Source organism: Nicotiana tabacum, chromosome 24 (genome assembly GCF_000715075.1).
Source record: "Nicotiana tabacum cultivar K326 chromosome 24, ASM71507v2, whole genome shotgun sequence".
Lineage (NCBI taxonomy): Eukaryota > Viridiplantae > Streptophyta > Magnoliopsida > Solanales > Solanaceae > Nicotiana > Nicotiana tabacum.
In genome coordinates, this window is record NC_134103.1 from 93,102,191 (window position 1) to 93,127,314 (window position 25,124).

Sequence of the window (25,124 nt, forward strand, 5' to 3'; positions counted from 1 at the left end):
TCCTGCAAAAGCAACGCCGCTGTACTAGAAGCAGATTATTATTATAATGACAAATGAAGAAGCTTCTTGAACTTTCTAACTTATTATCAACGTTATGCTTTTGCAATAAATCTTCTTTGCTTTTCCATTAAAATCTCCCAGACGAGGTAAAAAAAAACAAATAATAATAATAATAACAATAATGAAAGAAATTAAACAACTTAGATAGCCATTGATCTGATGTAAAAATAGTAGCAGATCTATATCATTTTGTTGCATCTTACAAAAATATAACCATATATATAAACTATGTCGCTTGGACCGTCGAGTGTGCAATCCAAAACGGGTGTGGCAATATTTTGGAGGGTCCCAGCAACATAATATAGAAATTATCTTCATTTTCTTTATTGTCCATTGTACTGAGATAAGCATGCATCAAAGTAAAGCTTTCATCAATACTTCACACCCAAATTAAAAAGAATTTAACTTATATACATTAACAATGTAAAGAATTTTATATTATTCATATATTTTAACATATTGTAATAGGCTTAGTATTTCCTTATTTTACAAGTTATTAATCTCACTTATAATTATATTTTTAGATGATTTGACGATGTAAATGCTTTTACACTACTAGCGTATAGAACTTAAACTCGATTAAAAGTAAATTAAATCCCTTTCCCTTACATAATTTCTTGGCGTGTCCATTATCTAATCTCCACTTTTTTTCAGCTGCCCATATCTTTAACCATGATCTTCCCCTTTTTTCAATCTCTCTTCATTACTAAAATATGTATTGTAATGAATGACCCTTTGCCCACACTTCTCTTACCTCCTACGTCAATAAAAAACTGGCCATTCTTCCAATATTAAATATGTCATGTTCGTGACAATTCTTAACTCTTTAAAGCCACCAAAAAACAGTAAGCAAAACAACAACAATTTCAAGAATACCTAAACTATGAATACTACTAGAAGGACCATTTTCTTTTGGTTCATTGCCTTTACCATTGCACTATTTTCCATCATTTTTCCTCTCTATTCCAATTACAACTCTCCCACAAATAATGCAATTGAAAGTACTAGCTTTCCACTTGCTTTGCTGAAAAGGGTAGTTGAGAAAAGTGGTTTACAAGATTTCTTTTGTATCTTTCAAGAAATTACTAGGCTGCATAATTCTAAATGCGACGATTCAAAATGGAACTCTAAGCTTATATCAGTTTATGGAGTTTCACATGTTTTGACAGTGGATTTAAATGGTTGTGCAAATTTTAGTAGTATACAAAAGGCAGTGGATGCAGTTCCTGATGATAACCCTACTAGAACACTTATTCTAGTTGATTCAGGCACATACAAGTAATCTTTTACTTTTCTTTTTCCTTATTATATTATGAGTTTGAAACGAAATTTAACTATTTAAGTTTTGCTGACACTGTATTTCTCTTAGGGATTCAAAATTAAATTATATATATATATATATATATATATATATATATAATAAAAACTACAACAGACCAACTTGTCGTATAACTTTATCGATGAAGGTAATCCCCTTCATAGCATGTTGCTCCGTCATTACTAACAGTGTAAAAGGACTTTTATATTATGAGTGTATTTTAACCTGTTGTAACAGCGGCAACCTTCGTATTTTCAAGGTTACAAATCTGACTTTTTATTATTTAATGCTTCCAACATAGTATATATATAGAAGTTAAACTCTTGATTTTTTGAATAAAAATTTTCGTTAATTGAAGTTTCATGATATTCTGGCAGGGAGAAAGTGGTGATAAACACTAACAAGACAAATTTAATAATACAAGGCCAAGGTTACCTTAATACTGCTATAGCATGGAATGATACTGCAAATTCTACTGGTGGAACTGCCAACAGTTTTACTGTTGCTATTTATGCTCCCAATTTCATAGCCTATAATATCAGCTTCCAGGTACACTGATTGTCTTTCATTTTTCATAAACTAATTATCAATCATATAATTTGAATTTTCTCCTGTATTAACAATTTTTTTTGAGTTTAAATTCTATACACTGACAATGAAAATTTCTATGATATATATAAACATATAATTAGTTAGTAGGTAGTTGAGCGTTTGTCCATTCCGTACTGGGTGTAGGTCTAGTCTATTAGTGCCTTGTTTTCGTATGCAAGTCATACGTGTTGTGTTCATACTATTTTTTCGCTCAGGTTTCCTAGTACCTTGCCATTGTTGCTGATCACTGATATTGATTTTTATTGCATTTTCTATTTATTTTTCTGATCTGTACTATTTTTTGGCCTATGTTGTTGATATTGTTCTATTGTCTCTTTTCATCTTCTTGTGTCGATGGTCTATCGGAAACAATCTCTACCAAAAAGTTGATAAAATAACCTGTTATTATTAGTTAAATAGCCTAATAGACGTAGAAAATATTTACATTGTTAGCGTATATAACTTAAATATGGGTCTTTTTTAATGGATTTATGTTTGTTTTTGTTTAAGAACACAGCCCCTTCGGCTTCACCAGGAGATGTTGGAGCACAGGCAGTGGCTTTAAGAGTAACAGGAGATGAAGTTGCATTTTATGGATGTGGATTTTATGGAGCACAAGACACTCTTAATGATGATAGAGGACGACATTATTTTAAAGATTGTTTCATCCAAGGGTCCATTGACTTCATCTTTGGAAATGGTAGATCACTTTATGAGGTAATTAGAGTAATTAACTCAAAAAATTTACTATAATTACTTCCTTCGTCCAAGTTTACTTGTTCATTATACTAAAAATAGATGTTCTTTTTACTTGTCCAATTTGAAAAATCAATGGATAATTTTCCATTATCTATTCTACCCTTCTTATTAAGTACTACTCTATCCGTTTTAATTTAGATGAGGTATTTTGATTCGGCACGAAGTTTAAGAAAAAAAAAAGACTTTTGAAACTTGTGATCTTAAAAGCTTTATAGGGTCATGACATTTGTGTGGTTATAAAAGCTTCTCACTAAGGGTAAAATGAATAAAATGAAGAGTTTAAAGTTGAATTATTTCCAATTGTAAAAATTTTCGAAGGGACTAATAAGGAAAATGTATCATCTAAATTGAAACAGAGGGAGTACTTATTTTCAATTCATTTTCCAACAAATAATAGAGTTAGACAGGGGTAATATAGTAACATTATCAAGTTATTATTGTTTCTTTTGGGTGTGTCAAGTCTATAGTGGACAAGTAAACTTGGACGGATGGAGTGGATCATCTAAAAGATGAGTACACATTGTCCATAATAAGTTAAAAGTATCACTTAAAAGCTAATCATTATTACTCTTTATGTCCCAATTTATATGACGGTGTTGGAATATCAAGTATCAAATAAGTTTTTCTTTGACTGTAATTTTTTCATATGATTTTTATACATTTTGAATTATTAATTACTATGATTTATATTATTTTTTTTACGTAATTTATAAATATATAAATTTTATTTCAGAATATATTAAGATTTTATGTTTGAATTCACGGTAAAAATAAAAAAAGATTGACCCTCAAACGTGAACTATATCACATAAAATTGTGACACAAATTACGGAGTATAATAATGTGATAGAGACATTTGGTATTGACATGTATATATGACAGGATTGCAGGATAAATTCAATAGCAAAAGAAGAAACAGGTGGAATTGGAGGATCAATCACAGCACAAGGAAGAAATTCCCAAAATGAAAATTCTGGATTTTCGTTTGTGAATTGTGCTATTAATGGCAGTGGAAAAATATGGCTGGGCCGAGCTTGGGGAGCATATGCTACTGTCGTATTTTCCAAAACGTATATGTCAAATGTGGTTTCCTCAGATGGCTGGAATGATTGGAGAGATTCAACTAGAGATCAGTCAGTAACTATCCTAGTTAACATCTATATATATTTTTTTTATATTCTCTATTGCAGAATTTGTTGATTAAATTATAAAAATTCTTTAAGAATTAAGAATATAGAGAATACAAAACACTTTATATAGCTGAAAAAAGGAGGATAGGTTTAAATTTGCTTTAGTATTATCCGTAATTGAGAAATTTTATCGTAGGAATGATACTAGATAGCCACTATAAAGGGTTGCTATTTAGAAATTAAATTCAATTTTTCAGGACAAATGTTCTGAATTATCTTGAAATTAAATTTTTTAGTTTAAAATTTAAGAATAAAATAAATAATAGCTAATCTTTAAATATCATCCTTGAGAATGACTACCCGCATACTTCCCCTAATTTTATCTTACCCCGTTGTTGAACCTTTGGTCCAATCTTACCCCACCGTTAAGATAAAGTTTTGTTTTTGCCCTTAGATGTTTACCTTAACATCTAACGTTAAGGTAATTTTAAATTATATTTAGAAGTTGAGGGGTAAGTATGTACTAGGGGTGTACAAACCGAACCGAAAAATCGAACCAAACCAAAAAGTCAAACCAAACCGATTAAAAAAATCTGACTAGGTTTGGTTTGATTTGGTTTGGTATTGAGTAAAAAAAACCGAACCAAACCGCAATATAAATATATAATTTTTATATATACTTTTAAGATTTTATATAGAATTTTCTTTAAAAAAATATCTAAAAATATTTGAATTCTCTTGCTGGATATAATATTTAATAGTATATGAAGTGCTCCACATTTATTAATCTTAATTAATGGATTGTATGATCACTTTCTCATCAAGTGTTACTGAAATGCGTCAATCTCTTTGTTCTTCCATATTCATATCATATGTTAAGATCTATTAAATTCTTATATCTTTTTCAAATGTGAAGTGATTATTATTATTTAGATATCATATTGATTTTTATGTTTAATTACTAAATTCGGTTAACCTTGAAAGTGTACATCAACGAAAAATTATTGTCAGACGACTAAAAAAATAACTATTATGTGTTACTAAGAAAATTCTCTCATAAGAATATTTTAATAGATAATATGTTTGTCAATTTTTTATATTTTTACTAAACATATATTTACTTATCAAAAATTTAACAAAGTAAGATTAAAATAATATTTAAGTAACAAAAAACCCGAAAAATCTGACAAAACCCAACCAATCCAAACCGATATAGTTGGTTTGGTTTGGTTTGGTTTTGATAAAAACCGAACCAACCTGGTCTATGTACAACTCTAGTATGGACATTCATTATCGAAGAATTTGGACACGTTGAGGGAGTCCACCTATTTCATGTTGGAGCTCCATTAACAGCAAGGGCAAATATGAGACAACTTGCCAACAACAACAATAACAACAACAACGATATAAATGAACCTAAAGTGAAACATACGGTAAAATTGAACAATTTCGAATACAACATGAACAAATTTTGACTTTTTTCCCTTTAAAAAAAAAAAAAGAAAAACAAGAAATCATAGTAGAGAGGAGATTACTTTTGTTTGAGGCGTTTCCTTAAAACTTAACAAGTTTGACATTAAAAAAGGCAGCCCGGTGCACTAAGTTCCCGTTATACATGAGGTTCGAGGAAGAGTCGGACCACACGGATCTATTGTGAGCAGTCTTCTTCTTTACAAGTTTGACATTGGCGAGTAATAATTTGAATGTCTGTTTGTAGGACAGTATTATTTGGAGAATACGAGTGTTCTGGACCAGGAGCCAACTACGAATATAGAGTACCATATGCAAAACAGTTGAAGCAAAATGAGGCAGCTCAGTACATGGACATATCTTTTATAGATGGACAACAATGGCTTCTTAATAGAGGATCATCATTCACTTTTTCACTGTCAGAGGCAAAAATCCTAAGAATTTTCAGAAACTTATTAAAGATATACATTACTTATGTTGTATAAATATGTAATGACAAAGGAGCATATTCTTGTATAGCATCTTTAAAAGTTATTAGTTATTTTTCTCGGATACAAAAAATTATATATTACAGACTTTGTCATTTATGAATACAGGTTATATCCTTGCTTTTTAGCATACTCAATGCATCATGAGATTTAAATTGATCTCAAAGTTTAAAGTTAGAATTACTTCAGATTATATTCCCACCTAATATATGCAAAAGATTGTTCTCTTATTGATCTTTACTAACAAGAAGCATAATAGGAAGTTATACGAAAGTAAAGGGCAGCCCGGTGTACTAAGCTCCCGCTATGCGTGAGGTCCGGAGAAGGGTTGGATCACAAGGGTCTATTGTACGCAGCCTTACCCTGTATTTATGTAAGAGGTGGAAACCCGTGACCCCCTGGTTACATGGCAGCAACTTTACCAGTTACGCCAAGGTTCCCTTTCAAAGTTATATACGAAAGTAAGGAACTAAAATTGCCAAAATGCTTTATTAAGCAATTGCATAAAATGAAAGAAATTAGATAGGACACAGCAAAATCAGTTGATGCTTGATAATAATTGAAAATAGTACTGATCTCACAGTAGATATGATCAAACTAATATTTGTATATGAGGTCCTTGTATGCTTCCTTATTTTCAGAATAGTACTTCACCTCAGCCTGCAAAACACGGGAAATCGTTCTCAGCAATGTCCGCAAATGTTAGAGAATAGAAAGGATTTTAAATACAGTTAATCAATATTATTAGTAATAAATCACGTGATTTTGCAAAGGAAAAATGCAATTTAACTACTTTTAGCAATTGTGTTCATATAGAACAGTATCAAAATTATGCAAAAAGGAGAATTGAGCATCCTTTATGTCGATAAATTTGACTATTAAGGCATAATACAGTTGCACATCCAAGTCCTACCGCCTTTAAACGTCCAACTGATCTATTTGAATCATACCCTATTGACTGTATAATTGAGTAGCATCGAAGGGAAATAAGGGTGCTATTATCTAAAGGTAAAACATCTGAGCTAATGCTGATGAGCCGCAATCATTCTTTATTTCATTATACCCGACAACTTTTATGAGGGGAAGCAGTTCTTAAGTGAAAAGAGGAATTCTGTCAAACATATCCATGTATTATGAAGAATCCTTTGCAATGTACCTTGCGAACTCCTATTATGGCAATCAAAAGCTTTTCACCAATCATATCTCTGAAAAGCGTATCTTTCTCTAAAGCTTCTACAGATTCAGCGAGAGACGCTGGTAATCTTTGAAGATTCTCTTTAAGGATATCAGGATCTCCATCTGTTTCACAAGAAAAGAAAAATGGAATGACGGATAACAGAAAAAACATCTCGCATGTGAACATGGAAATTGAGTTATCAAATCTATATAACTCACTTCAGTAAGTGTCAGCATTAGCAATAGGATTTTTATACAAAGGCAGAAGTTGCAAGCCATGTGTAAAAGTACTCATAGACGAATAGAATAATCCTCACATTATTTGTTTCTAACCAAACTAAGCAAACTCAATGGCTGTTACAAATATACTCACTGCACTTAGCTAAGAGAATCCCTTGTCATAAATTTCTTCTTTCTATTTCCCCCCCTTCTTTTTTTTTTTTTTGGCAGATAAGTGAATATAAGGGGATGGCTTTTTGGTACTGTCCCTTCTTGTCTATATTTTCATTAATGGGGTGCTTATGCTTTCCTGAGCCGAGGGTCTATTGGAAATAACCTCTCTGTCCTCTCAAGGTAGGGGTAAGGTCTGCGTACACACTACCCTCCCCAAACCCCACGGTGTGGATAATACTGGGTTTGTTGTTGTTGTTGTATAAGTAAATATAAGGGAAATTGTCCAATATTATGGATGAAAGTAGGTCAATAATTAACAAACATATTTTGGTGTGACATATCAAAGAGAGGAGAAACAATGACACCTTAATACTAGGAGTTGATGTATATTTACGTGGTTACTGCTCCCGATTCCATCTGTTCAAATTAGAAGATATGTACAGCTCTATACAACTAGAGCTCAAGCTTAAGCTAACAAAGATCCAAAAGGGTAGCAATGAAGATGGACTTAAATGGGAAACGTGGAAGGACCTTGTTCAGATTTTAAATGCCAAGTTTAGGTACAAATATTGATACATTATAGTTCAAATTAGGATTATACATAAACATTTATAATATAACATGAAGTTCAAGACGAAAAAAAAGACCTTAGAGGCTAATATACCGTGGAAGATGAAGTCGAGAAGATTTTACTAGAAGACGTCTAACTTACCTACTGGTTCTGGAAGGCTTAAGTTTCTCCGCAAGCCATCAATTCCAGCAGTAATTATGGAGGCAAGACCGAGGTATGGGTTTGCACACCCATCAAATGCTTTAATTTCAAAATTGCTTACAAAGCCATGTGCAACTCCAGGAGGACTAGCAGCTCTTAATGGTGCCTCTCTGTTTTCTTTCCCCCAGCAGAGATACGCTCCACTCCACGTATTAGGTTGTATGCGGTCATAACTGTACGTAGAAAGAAGTATTACAAGATTTTCATTAATCTTTCCGCAGTTAAGTCCATAAACGCAGAAAAGTTGAGATATAATCTACTGTTAAGGTTCGAGAAACAAACGATTTCCACGTATAACAACAATGAAAAAGAGATTGTTTTCAGAACAGAATAGTTGAAATAAACAAATCCTATATCTTTATAACGGAATAGCCTTCTAGAAAAAGCATAAACCAATCACCAATAGATGTAAAGAAAGCCAGACATTCAAAATTGTAGAAAGTCTCTGACCTATTAGGAAGTGGTGCAGTAAATGGTAATATGGAAGGAAGATGATTTAACACCCCAGCCATGAATGCTTCCCCAATCTTTGACATCCCATACCGACTTGATCCATCAGATGCCATAAAAATGTTTTCTCCATTCCTGGACAAACTGATGTGCACATGCGATCCCGAGCCAATATCATCTAATGCATACCTAGAAAAAAAGTGTCACAAGGTAACAAACTGATGAGAGGACTCCTTGCAATAATTCATGCAGTACAAGTTATAGAAATTGGGGTCCATATGCATAAGTGCCTTGCAGTTGAGAAGCTACTTCAAAAGTAAAGTAAATTTATAATCAGAAAAGTAACTTCGAAAAATAATGGAAAAGGAACATCATTTACTTGTGTTACCTACTTTGGCACAAAAGTTGCCAGCAACCCATGTTTCCTTGCAACTGCTCTGATGACTTCACGTGTGAAAATTAAGCCGTCAGCTGCTCTACTACAATCTGTGTATTTCAGAGCAATTTCAAACTGACCTTTCCCAGCCTCTGCATGTAACTGTATATTTAAAGGAGACAACATCAGGGCAAGGGGAGTCTTTATTGAATTGAAAAATAGTACAGCAAAATATGTATTCTATCATCTTATTTTTAGGGAAAAAGAAAAAATAATGTAGTTTATATTGCAGGAATATTATGCCATGACACCATAATATCTATAAAACTGTAGAGAACATGTTACGTGGACCATATGACTGAACTGCTAATTTGATGGACCTGAAAAGAACAAAATGGTTTTAGCAGATACATATGGCCAATCTTAACTAATTCGAAATTGAGGTATAGTTGATTTGTTGATTGATTAACATGAAATACATCGTTCTTTTTCCTTATATTCCCTCTCTTTTCTCTTTCTTTTTGAGGAGCTGGGCCAAAGGTAGTTAATGTTGTTTGTGAACGAATTATCCATGTAAACCATGACATAAAACGAACATGTTACTGTTGTTTTAGGTATTGACTATCTATCGTCACTGTCAATAAAAAAAGAGATTCCAACACTTTCTCAGCTTCTTCTCTGGGCAAGGAGATATACATATTTTCATGAAATAATACAATCATAAGTAGCTATTTTTCTCCGCTGAGTAGTGGTGTTAGATTTAAAGAACCGGATAAATTCCTCTGGTTGAGCTCTACTCTTATACGGCATCAAGCTTTTTCATCGAACTAAAAAAAGGAAAAGCATGCTAAAATGTTTCCTTATATCCGCAGCACTGTACGCAAACAATGTGAGAAAGATCAAAATTGCAAGTCAAATAAATGGAAACTCACCTGTTCGACAATAATATTCAATGATTGAAGAGAAGCGAAAACCTCTTCGAGTATTGGGGATGCAGCATCAAATGCTGCTGTAGAGCAGTAAGAAGTTCGGTCAAATGGTGCCCGTTCTTCTTTGCCATCCCTGTATAATTTCATTATATGATTACTCTAACACATTACAGACCAGAATCATACACATATATCATGGAAGAGAAAATCCAAACTCAAACTATTGAGGAAAACCATAACTCACACTAATACAAAAGAGACTCTAAACACAAAATATTACGGGAAAGCTTGACTGACATACCTCAATACACTCTTCAAAAGAAAAAATTCATTTTCAAAGCCTGCATTCACGACCTGAACACGTAGATATAAATTAGAGATATATGATTTTTCAGATGTTGCACAAAAAGATATTAAACATACCAAGTCGAATTCATCTTTTAAAATTTTAGAGACTCTGCGTAATGCTTCTCTTGGACAATATTCCCAAATTTTACCAGGCTCAATGAACATGTCAGCCAAAACCATTTCTTGTTGTTTTGCCCTGTATGAAAAGATGCACATTAAACTTGATCTGGAAACAATAAAATCAAACCAAGTTAGAAGGAAACTGGATTGAATAATTTCCACTCCAAGTCCATACGTTTGTCATATACAAGAACGAACAAATAGTTGGACAATGGACTCAATGTGTGTACAACTTTGGAAAAATCACTGTACTTTTATCTTCTATCTGTTTCACTATCACATGATATCATGGAAGAAATTGCATCAATATTTCTGGAAAAAGATTTGTCCGGATGATTCACATCCAAAATATTCTCTTGATTATTTTTTCTACCTTTTACCTTACCCCGATAATTTTCGAATATATTAGTAGTGCTAACTTAAATCCTATTTAACTTCATTATATTGAGCTTCTGCTGTTAGTGACCAGGTAACTGACCCCATATCATATATGGTTATTTGCAAGTGCAGATATTGGAGTTCTGCCCGGTTAACTAGAGATTCAATGAAGATGGGAAGGTTCAGTATTATTTTTAAGAAGGCAATAAGAACACAGATGACAGAATCCCATAGCAAAGCATTTGAATGAATGAAAGAGGGTCTTCTCTGATCATATCATATATGACATGTCAGAGAAAATCCATGAAGACAACCTACAGCATATGGAGGCTAAAATTAAAACCTAAAATTCAAAAGGATAAAGAAAAGAGTGAATCTCTCAAGCACTTATAGACGTTAAGCAGTACCACGGGAGTCTGCATTTAGTAGATAAATCAGGAACAATTCTGATTTCTCCTGAAGCGGTGAGATTAGTATCCACTGCAGGACCATCAGATGTTGAACTCATGCCCATACATGCACAAGTTAAGCCTACACCGTGCTTTCCCACAGAACTGTAGAAGCGTTGCTGTGGAACAACCTGTAATTGATGCACAAGACATGAACAAATTCAATCCACTTTTGACAAGAGCATAGAAACTCAAGCAATTTCCCAATATCATGTACTGAAGGTAATTGAAAAGCCTAAAGGGCTTGAACGTCCTGTACTTGCCCTATATAAAACATCAGATACAATCACGGATATTTGGTAATAGACACCATGTACAAGGAGGGAGAGAATAACTTGCATGTTGGTTCCAATAGCTAAGCAGTGTATAAATACAGTACATTAGGTGCTAACTAAGGAAAGAAATAAAGAAGGAATCCTACAAATCTGCTACCTATATATGGCTTTGTACAAACTAAGAACAAAGTCTATATACATTCTGTAACACAATTAAAAGACTAGGAGCCAGCCCTCAATTCCGTTTGTTATACAAACCCCTTGCATTTTCTCAAAGTGGGACAAAGATTTGGGTGGTTGCAAGCATCGAAAAGCACATCATTAAATAATTCATAATCTTAAGGGAAAAGCAGTAACATCAATGGACAAGGCAAAGCTTACACGGCATCTATGCTGGCCAGAAGCATCAATCCAAATAATACGAACAAAGGTGACATCCTTCAATGAGCCATTTAACTCTTCCTCCTGGAAGGCAGATGATAAAGGAGGTTTTACATCGGAATACTTTGAAGAAATATCAAGCTTGTAGTATTGCTTTGCGTTCTCTGCAAAAAGATCTTTAACGGCTGCAACAGCTTCTGGAATTGAGAGATCACCATCAACACATGCATCACGTAGAACAGAGAATACTACTTCACGTGCTTTCTTTGCACCTGCAGAAGTAATTGAGTCCAGATTGCACCAATTGCAGATTAGAAAGAAGATAAAATAGGAATAACTCACTTAGCTAACTTGCTACCCAAGTTGGATATTATTGTCTGACAATAACTTTTTTTTTCCCTTACAGCTTTTGAAGTAATTATTCATTGATCAAAGTGATACATGTGCATCTAAGTTTTTTTTTTCTTTTGCCGCACCTCATCAAGCAAGATTCTCATTTCTTTTAAATCTATTCAATAATTTGTTTAATAATATTTTTTTCCTTACAGCTTCTGAAGCAATTATTTCCTTGTCATGTCACGCTCTAATGATACGAGATGAAAAAAAGAATCCAGGACAAACCTAAATAAAAGGTTTCAGCAAATGCGATGCCATCAGTGCTGAACATAACCTGTTGATATCCAAACATTACATAGGAAATTGTTCGCTCTTTATACGGAGCAATTATTAAGGCTCTGAAAGAGTAGTCAGCCTAAAAATATAGAAAGCCTGAACTAGAAAGATACGTTATTAGGTACTTTAGTATATAATTTGGTAAGGTAAGGTACTATTCAAGTGTATCTTTAAGTACGTGGACAACCTTATTCATTGGAGCAAGCTCCAGTAGTTCTTTCACTGAGGATATCATCCCGTGGAAGCTAAGTTTAGGAATTGCCAACCCAAAATCAAGATAGACCTGTAACATACATTGACCTGTTAGAGAGAACCAAGGGAAAAAATACAATCTTTATTGTCATTAATAGATGTTGAAATGTCTCCTACGCGGCAGGTAATAAAAAATTCCAAGTAAAAGCTGTGTTAATACACAAGATCTTCATGTTGATAACTTCAGATGGAGGACAAAAAATCTCACTTGGGGATACACAGAAGCCAGATATGAAGCTTCCTTTGAGAACGGGTAGGACGCATGCAAAAGCACTAACCGACTCTTCAAGAATCTCTTATCCTCAAGAAGATTTCGAAGATGAAGGGGATTAGCTAGCCTCAGATCCAAATCCTTGTCCCCGAAACTGAACTCAAGAAATGAAAAAATGTCGTCGATAAGGACTAGGAGGATACTACAAAAAGAAAAACAAACTGCATACGTCTCACATTTGATTTGTAATTTTAACTAAGACGAATATCATGCAAGCAACAAAAGGCTCAAAAACTGTTGACTTGATCAAATCTAGAAAATCCAGAAAGGAAAATGAGACCAAGCTATATATTTCAAAGACAATCTTTTCATTACCCTGTGTGTATTTGCATTGGCAAGTCATAACTTTGAGCAACCTTCAAAGCATGCATGAAGATATAATCAATGAAGCTCTTGTTTGAGATTCGGACTGGATTCCCAGCTGGAAACACAGAATTTATCAGAATGACCTGCTCAATTGTGGTCCAATACAACCCCACAACTCACAACACTCACCAGATAAAACAGCACTCAGGCCCTCCTCAGCCTCCTTTTCAGTGACTTCTGTATTAATTGCAAGACCGCTGCGATATGCTACTATACTTTTAAATGCAAGAACTTTATATGCTACTGTATAAAAATAGGAAAAACTTTTGGAACCATAATTCCTTAGCAACAAGAAAAAAAATGTTTTCGCACTATTCTGGAATATATTGACAGATAATCAAAGGATATGACTTCAACTCCTCAGTGAAAATCTCCAAGAATGATCCCAGAGTCCATGTTGTTCCATTTGAACCCTGGAATATAATAGCACAGGAGAGGAGAAAGACATTAACAAAACTAACAGGTGTAGAAAGAGTTAACAAAGAAAGAGTGTTCTACAGATGATAATATGTCAACAAAATGAGCACACTCCCTTTGTGCCAGAGATATCAACATTTAGAAAAACCAATGCAGAATGATTCAAGAACTCCTAGTCCCTCCACTACATTTATAGTCCCTTCTAGTTCATCAGCATGATTCCACAAACACATTCAATAAATGCAGTATGCTGCAAAATAATTATTAGTCATTACCTTCTCAAGAATCTTTTCAGCAACACGCTCAACTCGTAGTATTCTACCAACTGTTGGTACAAAACTTTCATGCCATTTGATGTCAAGCTTTTTGTCCAACTCAATTCCATCATCAATAAGTAATACAGAGATTTTTGCAGCTTTGAAGCAAATAGCAGAGCTCGACTCCAACCCAAAGCGCTGCCGAGATTCTTGAACAGCATGTAAGGATAAGCTTGTGCCATACAGTTGAGCAATTTCCTTTAGGCTTCTCTAAATGAAGATACAATGATTTAAGAAGAATTGCAAAGAGAAAAAAGATAAATGTCTGGAACTAGATTCATGAATGACAAAGCTAACATGACTCCACATAAATAAACAAAAAGGCAATGGCAGGAACATTTTTGCGCATGTTCTAGGCCAGAAACAAAGGAAGTAATTCCAATATCAAAATAATTAGCGACTGTTAAGTTGACACTTTCAAGTAAGACCTTTTCACCCCAAATGTACTAAAGTGAGACAAATCATTGAGCGTAATGGATGGGGACACAAACATGCTGCCAAGAAAGGACATAAAAACAAAATTACGGCAGGAAGCCAAGACTTATATCACATTTATTGGTCTTAGCAGCATTGTGTTATAACTATCTTGTACAATCTGAATTAAGAAAAATAACATCCATGGAGCATTTCTGTCCTACCCAAGCGCAGAATGATCTTTATGCAGTCTGTAAAATACTCAAAGAAAAAACAACTTTAAAGAATCTGCTAAATTTGGAGACTTGCTTATTTTGATTTGTAATCAGAAAATCGAGTTTATTTATGGCTTTCACTCTTATTCTATTAGCTTATAGTTTTCAGTTAATTAATAGGTTTCTGGAATTTTCCAGTACCACGGATAGTCTTGGTAATCTTCTGGAATCCTGAAGTTAGTTGAAAATTAAGATTTTCTAATTATAACAGACTACTTATAGCTTTCTAATGCCATTAATGCTTGCATTAGGGTAGGTTGTCTACATCACACCCCTAGGGGTGCGGCCCTTCCCCGGACCCTGCGTGAATGCGGGATGCTTTGTGCAGTTGTCTTTTTTTACTTATAGCTTTAAAAATTTGAAGTTGCTTTGCAACAGTAATTTAAGCGAGTCTAGATATATGCTGCACTGCTCAATTCATTGGCCAAATAGAAAATTTTATAAGCAAATTCCTAAATATGTTTCTACCTTTACGCCATCCCCCCTTTATGGCAACAAATCTGAGCAACTTTGGTCCACAAAGTTTACTGCAGTACAAACATATCACAATAAATAAGATGACCATAACTTGAAGAGCATGACCCCATCTCAGTTATGGAGAACAAGGCAAATTATCTCTCATTGCCTCAGAAAACCAATGAATGCTACTTCCAGAAGCATTCAATACACCAGCACTACATATTATCTTCATGATCTGTGGTTCTAATAAATTGGTGATGCTTGATTGCACGGCTTATGTTTGAGAAGTCTCAAATTATACATTGATGCTTTACAACATGTTTCAAATTTTGTGCCTTTCAAAAGAGTTGAAAGCTTTTAAGAAAGCCTTCACACAAGAAAGTTTAAGTCTTTTCTACACAACACGAATTCTTCCCTCCAGATCTTTAACTGTAATATTTAGCATATAAAGACAGTCACTACTAGTTACTCAGGGTACTTTTGGTATGTTATAGTACATATTTGGCTTTAACTATCAGATGTCCCTTTCCCTCTCATAATCTGTGAAAGTGAAACAGATGAAGTAGAACCCCCTTTTCCCTTTTTCTTCTTCTTTTTCTTTTTTATGGTGCTGGTATCCAGGCCACCTAACCTACTATTTCATTGGTTACCTACTATCTCCCACCAGCACAACTACTCTTTCGCGGTTTCACTGGGTACCTGCAATCTCCCACCAGCGCACTGGGTACCTGCAATCTCCCACCAGCGCAGCTATCGGGCCTCGACTATTTCAATGGGTATTAGTGAACTCCCACCAACACACGTACAGGATAACTCTCGCTTATACCATCTTTTGACAGCGTGCACACACCCAAACTCGCAAGTAAAGCACATACATGTATTTCTTGTATAGCCGTATCTATAGATTGTAAAAATAATTTCTTTTTCTTTTTTTGGGTGGGGTGGGGGGTGGGGGTGGAGTGAAGCAAGTAAGGAAATTAAAGGGGGTAGGAGAAGAGTTGACCTTGAAGTTGATGGTATGGGGTACGTCGGATAAGGCGTCGCCGGAGGCTTCAGAGAAGCAGTTGAGAAAAGGGAAGGTGGAGTCCAGTGCCACAATGTTATGGGCATGAGCATCTACTATTTCCACTGTCTCTACTGCTTTTTTCAGCTCTGCAAATCTCTCCATTTTTTCTCCCCTTTCACAAAATCAGATAGTCAAATCTTGGACTTTACCGTTTGTTATTTATTTATAGCAATTTTGCGAACTAGCTTGTGTATAAAACACGCGCACGTACTATACGTAGATTTTTATTTGTCTGAATGTGATTGAAAGTCGCGCCATTTGTATTCCTCAAATAAGTAACAGTGACTATATTAACCACATGGGGTTTACTACTTCCAAAAGGAGGGAATACGTTTCCTCAATAATTAAGGAAAGTTAAGATTATAAAAGTGCGACTAATTCCGCAAATACTATATTTTACATTGTTACATATTTTTATATAGGTGAAAATCATTTATATACCCAAATTTACTTTAAAAATCAAACTCATCCTTCAATTTCGAACAATTATCCTTCTGATTCTCGTATCAAATGTGACTTCTTAAAATGCTTATTTTACCCTCTATAATTTTTATCTCTTATTTTTATTCTTTGATATAATGATATTTTTCATTTTAATTTATGTTATTGACTTACCTATAGACAAATTAAAAAGTTTTTCGAAACCAAAAAAGTGAGAAGCAGTAGTCAAGTATATAAGTTAAATATTAATAATCAATATTAACTGAATAATTTGTATTGACAAACGTGGTTAGTACGTATAACTCAAACTCTGATTTCATTATTTATAGAGACATAATTCATAACAATAGAAGATCATCTAAAAATAATTGTGGCAAGCCTTATTTTGAGATCGTTTGACTTAATTTGAAAATAAAATCATTTTGAATTTTTATTTAAAAATACATTTGTAAGTCAAGAAGACCTTAATTATCACTAATACGAAACGATCCCGTTAAGTGGTTAAAATTCATTCACGTAGATTAGGAGGAAGACGAGTTTAGGAGGAAATTTTCTTGAATCCTGATTATAAAAATTATGGTAAGTATCCAACTACTTAATGGAAGCTACTTCACAATGCAATTATAAATAATTATTTCAAAATTCATAATTTTTCGTAGTACTAAATTTGGCATATTACCTACCTTATTGAGTTCATATGAATCCGAAGTAGTTTTGCGTGAACTCTTAATTGCAACACGTACAATATTATTTGGGTTAAGGTAAGTCTTCCTAACACCTATTGTGTGCAAAAATTATTTATTACATCAATAGGATCTTATTACAACATTTCGCAATTTTCCATTTCTTGGAAATTTATAGGTATAGAAAACTTTTAACACGCACGTAGGGAAGCGAAGTGATGTAGGCTTACCTAACCATTACTAGAAGTGATCCAAACAATCACCTAACTAAAGGCTTAGCCTAACACTTATCAATATTGCACCAAAGTCAAAAAGAAAAAATTATTATAAGATATTATAGTGGATGTCTGTCTTCCTCCCTGATCTTCTTCTCAAATGCTTAATGACATATTCAATGACATATTGTTTCATTTTTCGTGCATATATAAAGATATTATAATAGATGGAAAGAACACGCAATTGAAAAAGAAATAAAATCTCATCTCTTTCTCTCTATATCTCTTAGCTTGTTTTCCTTGTTCTATATTGTTACTTTGAGCTATATTTTATTACATGTTATCAGCACGAGACTCTACCGTCTCAAGAAGTTCTTTGAGAAGACTAAGATATAATTCTTCTCCTCTTTTAATTATGACTGGTATTATGAAAAAAAAGTTCGTTGCCCTTGAAATTTCGGGTAAGAACTATATGACATGAGTGTTGGATGCTGAAATCCATTTAGATGCAATGGGTCTTGGAGACGCCATTAAAGATAGAATTAAAGCATCTACCCAAGATTGTGCTAAGACCTTGATTTTATTGCGCCATCACCTTGATGAAGGGTTGAAAATAGAATATCTCACAGTCAAAGATCCAATTGTTTTGTGGAATGGCTTAAAGGAAATATATGGCAACTTAAAGTTGGTCACTCTTCTACAAGCACGATATGATTGGGCTCATCTGAGGCTCCAAGACTTTAAGACTGTTTCTGAATATAATTCTGCGATGTTCAGAATTACTTATAAATTGAAACTCTATAGAGATAGTATCAGTGACTATGATATACTTGAAAAAATGTTCACAACGTTTCATGCCTCCAATATGATCTTGCAACAGCAGTACCGAGAGAAAGGTTTTAAGAAGTACTCTGAGTTGATTTCTCTTCTCCTTGTGGCTGAACGAAACAACGACTTGCTTATGAGAAATCACAAAAATCGACCCACTGGGTCTACATTATTGCCTAAAGTGGATGAAGTGTACTCACATTATGCTAAGCGTGGAAAAGGTCGTGGCCCTGTTCGTGGCCGTGGCCAAGGAAGAAATTTTTCCAGTGTTAATCATTCCCCAAAGAAAAATAACTTCCAAAAGTGGAAAGGGAAAGATGAGAAGCCAAAGGCAAAGGGTTCAAAAACTGAATGTTATCGTTGCGGTGGAAAAAGGCATTGGGCAAATATTTGTCGCATACCAAAATATTTGGTTGAGCTTTATCAAGCATCTCTAAAGAATAAAGGCCATGAAGCTAATTTTGTCTATGACAATGAATTTGACATCACCCATTTGGATGTGGCAGATTTCTTTGAGCACCCTGATGGAAAAAAAATAAATCACTTGATCGGTGATGGATATGTAGTTAAAGATGATTGAGCAGTTTGATTTTTATTTTTGCCCATTCGTAGTAGTTAATGAATAAACATCATGTAATTTTTATTGCGCTTAATAATACTGCTTATGTAGTTCTTAAAAATATATATATTTCCAAAAAAAATAATTAAATGAAGATTCAATGTTTCATAAATCTTACAAACGAGGGGTAATATCTAATTAATTAGTATCCTAGTCTAAATGATCTTTTAACGTTTTTTATTTTTCTTTTCGTTACTTTAATTCTCTTTAAGAAAAAGTTTACAAGTACCCTGGAACAACTTTTGTTACTTGACCCTCAATTCCTATCTTCCTTTGGAAAAAAAATCTAGTACATCGGGACCTCAATTTTTTCATGTACATGGATAAAATATTAGGAATAAGGAAAAGAGAAGCAACTAAGTATGTTCTTTTCTTACACAGATCAATTATTTTTCATGCAATGTGTAGGAAAATGTGAATAACGTATATATGTAAATAATTTTGTTGTAGTTGTATTAGTCATATGTGTAATGTACTTATAATTGTATTATTTTTGCTACGTAATTATTTGTATCATAATTAGAATTTGCTCGAAATTGCATTAAAAGGTCACTATTGAATCATTGGTTTAACTTTATTTATTTATTTTTTCTCTGAAAATACTAATATTTATTCATATACTTCTTTTTGTATGTCAAACCATGGGAAGCAAATATGGATATCTCTCAAAGCAAACTTGGATCAAAGTTCAATTGTAAAAAATATTTGCTTAATTGATTCATGTACGACACATACAATATTCAAAGAGAAGAAATTTTTCTCTCATTTAAGTATGTGTAAGGTAGATGTTACTACAATTTCTGGTAGTAGTAATCTAATTGAAAGCTCTGAAAGAGCTAATATAACTCTGCCTAAGGGAACAATACTTATCATAGAGAATGCAATGTTCTCCTCCAAGTCCAAGAGGAACTTGTTGAGTTTTAAAGATATCCGTCGAAATGTATTTCATATTGAGACAATAGATGAGAATAATTTCGAATATCTCATCATTACCAAGAATGTCTCTGGCCAGAAAAGGGTTATTGAGAAGTTTTCATCTTTATCTTGTGGCCTGTATTGGATAAGAATTAGTGCAATTGAGGCACATTCTATCGTAAACCAAAAGGTTACTGATTCAAGTACTTTTGTACTTTGGCATGGTCGATTGGGACATCCTGGATCAATTATGATGAGACGAATTATAGAAAACTCAAATGAGCATCCATTAAAGAATTTAAATATTCTTTTAAATTATAAATTTTCTTGCACTTCTTGTTATCAATGTAAGTTAATTATTAGACCATCACCAACAAAGGTTGGGATTGAGTCCCCCGCATTTTTGAAACGTATACAATGGGATATTTATGGTCCTATTCACCCACCTAGTGGGTCGTTTAAATATTTTATGGTCTTAATAGATGCTTCTTCTAGATGGTCTTATGTGTGCCTATTGTCATATCGCAACCTGGCGTTTGCAAAATTAATGGCACAAATAATTCGATTACGGGCACAGTTTTCCGATAATCCAATTAAGTCTATTCGACTTGATAATGCTGTTGAGTTTTCATCCCAAGCATTTAATGATTATTGTTTATCAATTGGGATAAAAGTGGAACATCATGTAGCTCATGATCACACTCAAAATGGCCTTGCATAATCTTTGATTAAACGTCTGCAATTGATAGCAAGACCGTTACTCATGAAAATAAGATTATCCACTTCTGTTTGGGGTCATGCCATTTTGCATGCTGCAACGCTAGTTCGTCGTAGACCGACAAATTATCATAAATAATCCCCGTTGCAATTAGTTTTGGGTCATGAACCTAATATATCCCGTTTAAGAATTTTTGGGTGCGCAGTATATGTGCTTATAGCACAGCCATATCGCACCAAGATGGGTCTCCAAAGAAGGTTAGGAATATATGTTGGGTTTGAATCGCCCTCCATTATACGCTTCCTCGAAACATTAACGAGAGATTTTTTCACTGCTCGATTTGCAAATTGTCGATTCGATGAGGCATTTTCCCCAAAATTAAGGGGAGAAATTGGTGAAATCAAACGGAAAATTTCATGAAAAAATCCATCATTGTCTCATCTTGATCCACGTGCCTCTATTTGTGAAAAAGAGGTGCAAAAGATTATTTATTTGCAGAAAATAGCAAATCAAATGCCAGACGCATTTACGGATTTGAAAAGGATAATGAAATCACATATCCCTGCAGAGAAAGTTTCAATCTGTATTGATGTCCTTGCTGAACAATCTTCTAGTGTCATAGCTAATGAGTCAAAAGCACGCCTAAAGTGTGGCATACCATTGGGTTTTAAGGATTGAAATCCTAAAAAAAGAAAAATAAATGATCAAGATGACACTACGAACGAGTCTCATAAAAAAACCCATGATTTAACCAATCCTGAGATTCATGAGGAAATCAATGACACTGAGACTCAAGAAAATAAGGAACTATCAATAAACCCAATCGATATTGAGTGTCACGCCCCAAACTCGGAGAGCGCGACCGGTGCTCAACTGAGTGAACCCGGCCGAGCAAGCCTATTAGATTTTCTTCTACCCAAACTCATCCCTAAAGAAGGATAATACATATTTTCGTTAATTAAACAGTAGGAAGATCATGTACATAATACTAAATCATTTCATTAGTTACCTTATTTAATAATTCTCAAAAAAAAAAAAAAAACACACCTTCATGGTTCAAGGTGGAACGAGTGATTTAATAACATCACAACTTGTTTAACATTCCCAATACCCATATACAACCCACACTTAGTCTACGGAGCCTCTAGAAATACCAAAGAGTACAATGATAGTGTTGACAACAAGGCTCCGACTATACCTCAAAACGCGATAACTCATACGAAATAAAAAATGCACAACCCTGGAATGAGATGGGGTTCACCAAGTCAGCTGGGAAGAATGAGCACTGCTATCACTGGTCAGTATCCTCCGATGTGGATCCACCTGCATCCATTAAAGATGCAATGCCCCCGCCAAAATGAACGTTAGTATATGTCGAATAGTACTAGTATGAAAACCAAACACCAATTTAAGAACTCAGAAATACAATATGAACATGATGAACCAGGGCGACAATAGAATAGCATAGGTAGCCGGTTAAACCAAATCAAGCTTATCAAGAGAAGTCATTAACATTTATAGAATTCAAGATGAGATCCTCTGTAACCATTTCCACACAAAGAGGCCCCACCGCCTCACCCCAATGTATGTGGGCGGAGGTGTAAGCACAATACCAAAACACTACTCAAGCTTCCCTGCCGCCTCACCCCAATGTGTGCGGGTGGAGGTGTAAACACAATACCCATTTTCATACAAAGCGGCCCCGCCGGCTCACCCCAATATATGCTGGTGCATGTGCATCAACGATGCCAATACCTACACAAACCAGCCATGCCGCCTCACCCCAATATTTATATGTGGAAATGCATCAATGATACCAATACCTACACAAAGCGGCCATGCCACCTCACCCCAATATATATTGGTGGGTGGTGGTGCAACAACAATACCAAAATCATACACAAAGCGGCCCTGCCGCCTCACCCTAATATATGCAGGTGGAGGTGTAACCCCAATCACAATCTCTACACAATTTGGCATAATAGTTTTCCACATAAATCATGACTTGGAATCATAACACGTAGATACACAATCCATAGTTTGGAACACATTCTCAATTTATAATACAATATTATGAGAGCATTTGAAACACAAATTAAACATATGTCTTTGTCACAAAACGTATTCGGAATACTCTACTTGTAATAAATATCTTGGAACTTACAAGGATATTGGGGTTCCAATTCTTAAAGAAGAGTTTAGCCAACATACCTCAATTGAGCTTCCTTTAAATTTTAAAACGTTCCGGAATTCTTAGCACTTTGATCTATTTTAGAAATATAACAAGTTGGACCAAAATTAGAAAGATGGTCATGATTCTAGCTCATTTGAGCACATTATCAAACACTAGGTGTGTATTAATATTTTAAGGCCCTTTTGTGGAGGATTCCATCATTCCCCAACCCATTCTCTACCATTTTTAGCTCACAACCTTTCAACATTCTTTGATAACACATGCATGCAAGATAACAACCCCCACACCCGATAATTGTCTTTCTAATGATCCACTTTCTAGTAGATTTTTGAAATTAAGAGCTAGGGCATAGTTTCTTACCTTTAAGATGAGGACTTTCTTGATAATCTTCAAGGATTGAGAAAGAATTGTTGGATATTAGGTTGAAGGTTACTTCCTCACTCTAAGAACTCTTTCTCACTCTAAAAATATCAGAAATATACTCAAAAATGGATTATGGCATATGTTTTAACGAAATAGGGATAAGAATGGGTTGATCTAGTGGCAAGCACCCTTCACTTCCAACTAAGAGGTTGTGAGTTCGAGTCATCCCAAGAGCAAGGTTGGGAGTTCTTGGAGGGATGGAGCCGAGGGTCTATCGGAAACAGCCTCTCTACCCCAGGGTAGGGGTAAGGTCTGCGTACACACTACCCTCCCCAGACCCCACTAGTGGGATTATACTAGGTTGTTGTTGTTGTTGTTGTTGTTGTAACGAAATAGGGTCGGGTTTAAAAACCCCAAAACTGAAGCCCCGGGACAGGATCTACGGTCGCATATGCGACCGAAGAATGGATATGCGGTCCGCATATCGGCCGCACAATTTGGTGCCAAAAACTGGAAAAAAATTGCCCGGGTACTATGCGGCTCGCAAACCTGTTCTGCGGTCGCATAATGCGCCGCAGAATCTCCCTCTGCAAAAACTCTAAGGCTGATTGTGCGACAAAAGTGCGGCCGGCGAAATGGTTGTGCGGTCGCATAACTGGCCGCGAAATTGACATAAAAAATGGCCCAAACAGCTGCTTCACTATGTGGCCCGCAGAGTGATTATGCGGCCGCATAATGGGCCGCAGAAATGCCCAACCCTGCAAAATATTTTTCTTCAACTCCCCAGCGCACTGTTCAATCCATAAAGTCCGAACAAGAATTTCTACTATTATTAACCTCTACGCCTACCCCGACATCACGGAACCCCGAATTTTAGAAAATATTTCACGGGGCCTTACATCCTCCCCCACTTAAGACCATTCGTCCTCGAATGAGGGTCAAGGTTCACTATTAGCATCTTATGCAACTTGGTTTTCATACCACACACCATCAGCCCCAAATTTGACTAACTCCCTAATAGGGGTGTTCAAACCGAACCGAAAAATCGCACCAAACCGAAAAATCAAACCAAACCGATTAAGAAACCCGACTAGGTTTGGTTTGACTTGGTTTGGTATTGAGTAAAAAGAAATTGAATCAAACCGACATATAAATATATAATTTTTATATATATTTCTAAGACTTCATATTGAATTTTATTTAAAAAATATAGAAATATTTGGGATCCTCTCATGTGTTAACCTTGAAAGCGTACATTGACGGAAAATGATTGATAGACGACTAAGAAAATAACTATCATATGTTACTAACAAAATTCTCCCATTGAAATATTTTAATAGATCATATGTTTGTCAATTTTTTCAATATTTACTAAACATATATTCACTTATCAAAACTTTATCTGTAACTTAAGCAAAGTAAGATTCGAATAATATTCATGTAACAAAAAAACCCGACAAAACCGAACCAATCCAAACCGATATAGTTGATTTGGTTTTGTTTTGATAAAAACCGAACCAACTTGGTCCATGTACACCACTACTCCCTAAATTACCAAAATATTTACCATAGTTTTCCCTGTAACTAGGCCTATCCACATGCCAGAGAGCCCCAAAAACACATCCTTAAAACATATACATAAACCAATGACGTAACATAACTCATAACAACCAACTGTGGCCTCACATACAATATATTTAGAAAGAAGCACCTTTACATTAACTGAACAAGTGATACAAGAATCCATAGGCGACAGTTTTATAAAAAGGTCACATA

General features: G+C 34.6%; 2 protein-coding genes across 3 annotated transcripts; one reads left to right on the plus strand and one right to left on the minus strand.

Moving 5' to 3' along the window:
* The first annotated feature begins 896 nt into the window (after positions 1 to 896).
* On the plus strand, positions 897 to 6,149 carry LOC107797054 (putative pectinesterase 14). Of its 2 annotated transcripts, none has more exons than XM_016619907.2 (5): positions 897 to 1,338; positions 1,756 to 1,927; positions 2,480 to 2,686; positions 3,611 to 3,861; positions 5,576 to 6,149. In XM_016619907.2, the coding sequence occupies exons 1-5, from the start codon at positions 944 to 946 to the stop codon at positions 5,811 to 5,813; spliced, it is 1,263 nt and encodes a 420-aa protein (XP_016475393.1). In that variant the 5' UTR covers positions 897 to 943; the 3' UTR covers positions 5,814 to 6,149. The 2 variants fall into 2 exon arrangements, with proteins under 2 accessions (XP_016475393.1, XP_016475394.1); XM_016619908.2 differs by having other exon boundaries at positions 5,581 to 5,757.
* A 133-nt stretch (positions 6,150 to 6,282) lies between these two features.
* On the minus strand, positions 6,283 to 16,537 carry LOC107797053 (protein fluG). The gene is made up of 18 exons (XM_075247294.1): positions 16,310 to 16,537; positions 14,117 to 14,368; positions 13,772 to 13,837; positions 13,554 to 13,668; positions 13,374 to 13,479; positions 12,996 to 13,152; positions 12,723 to 12,818; positions 12,485 to 12,533; positions 11,864 to 12,135; positions 11,166 to 11,338; positions 10,336 to 10,456; positions 10,214 to 10,266; positions 9,916 to 10,045; positions 9,000 to 9,145; positions 8,608 to 8,796; positions 8,098 to 8,330; positions 6,973 to 7,115; positions 6,283 to 6,476 (listed from the first exon to the last, which is right to left on the minus strand). Exons 1-18 carry the CDS (start codon positions 16,472 to 16,474, stop codon positions 6,414 to 6,416), a joined length of 2,529 nt encoding a protein of 842 aa, XP_075103395.1. The 5' UTR covers positions 16,475 to 16,537; the 3' UTR covers positions 6,283 to 6,413.
* Positions 16,538 to 25,124: the final 8,587 nt, after the last annotated feature.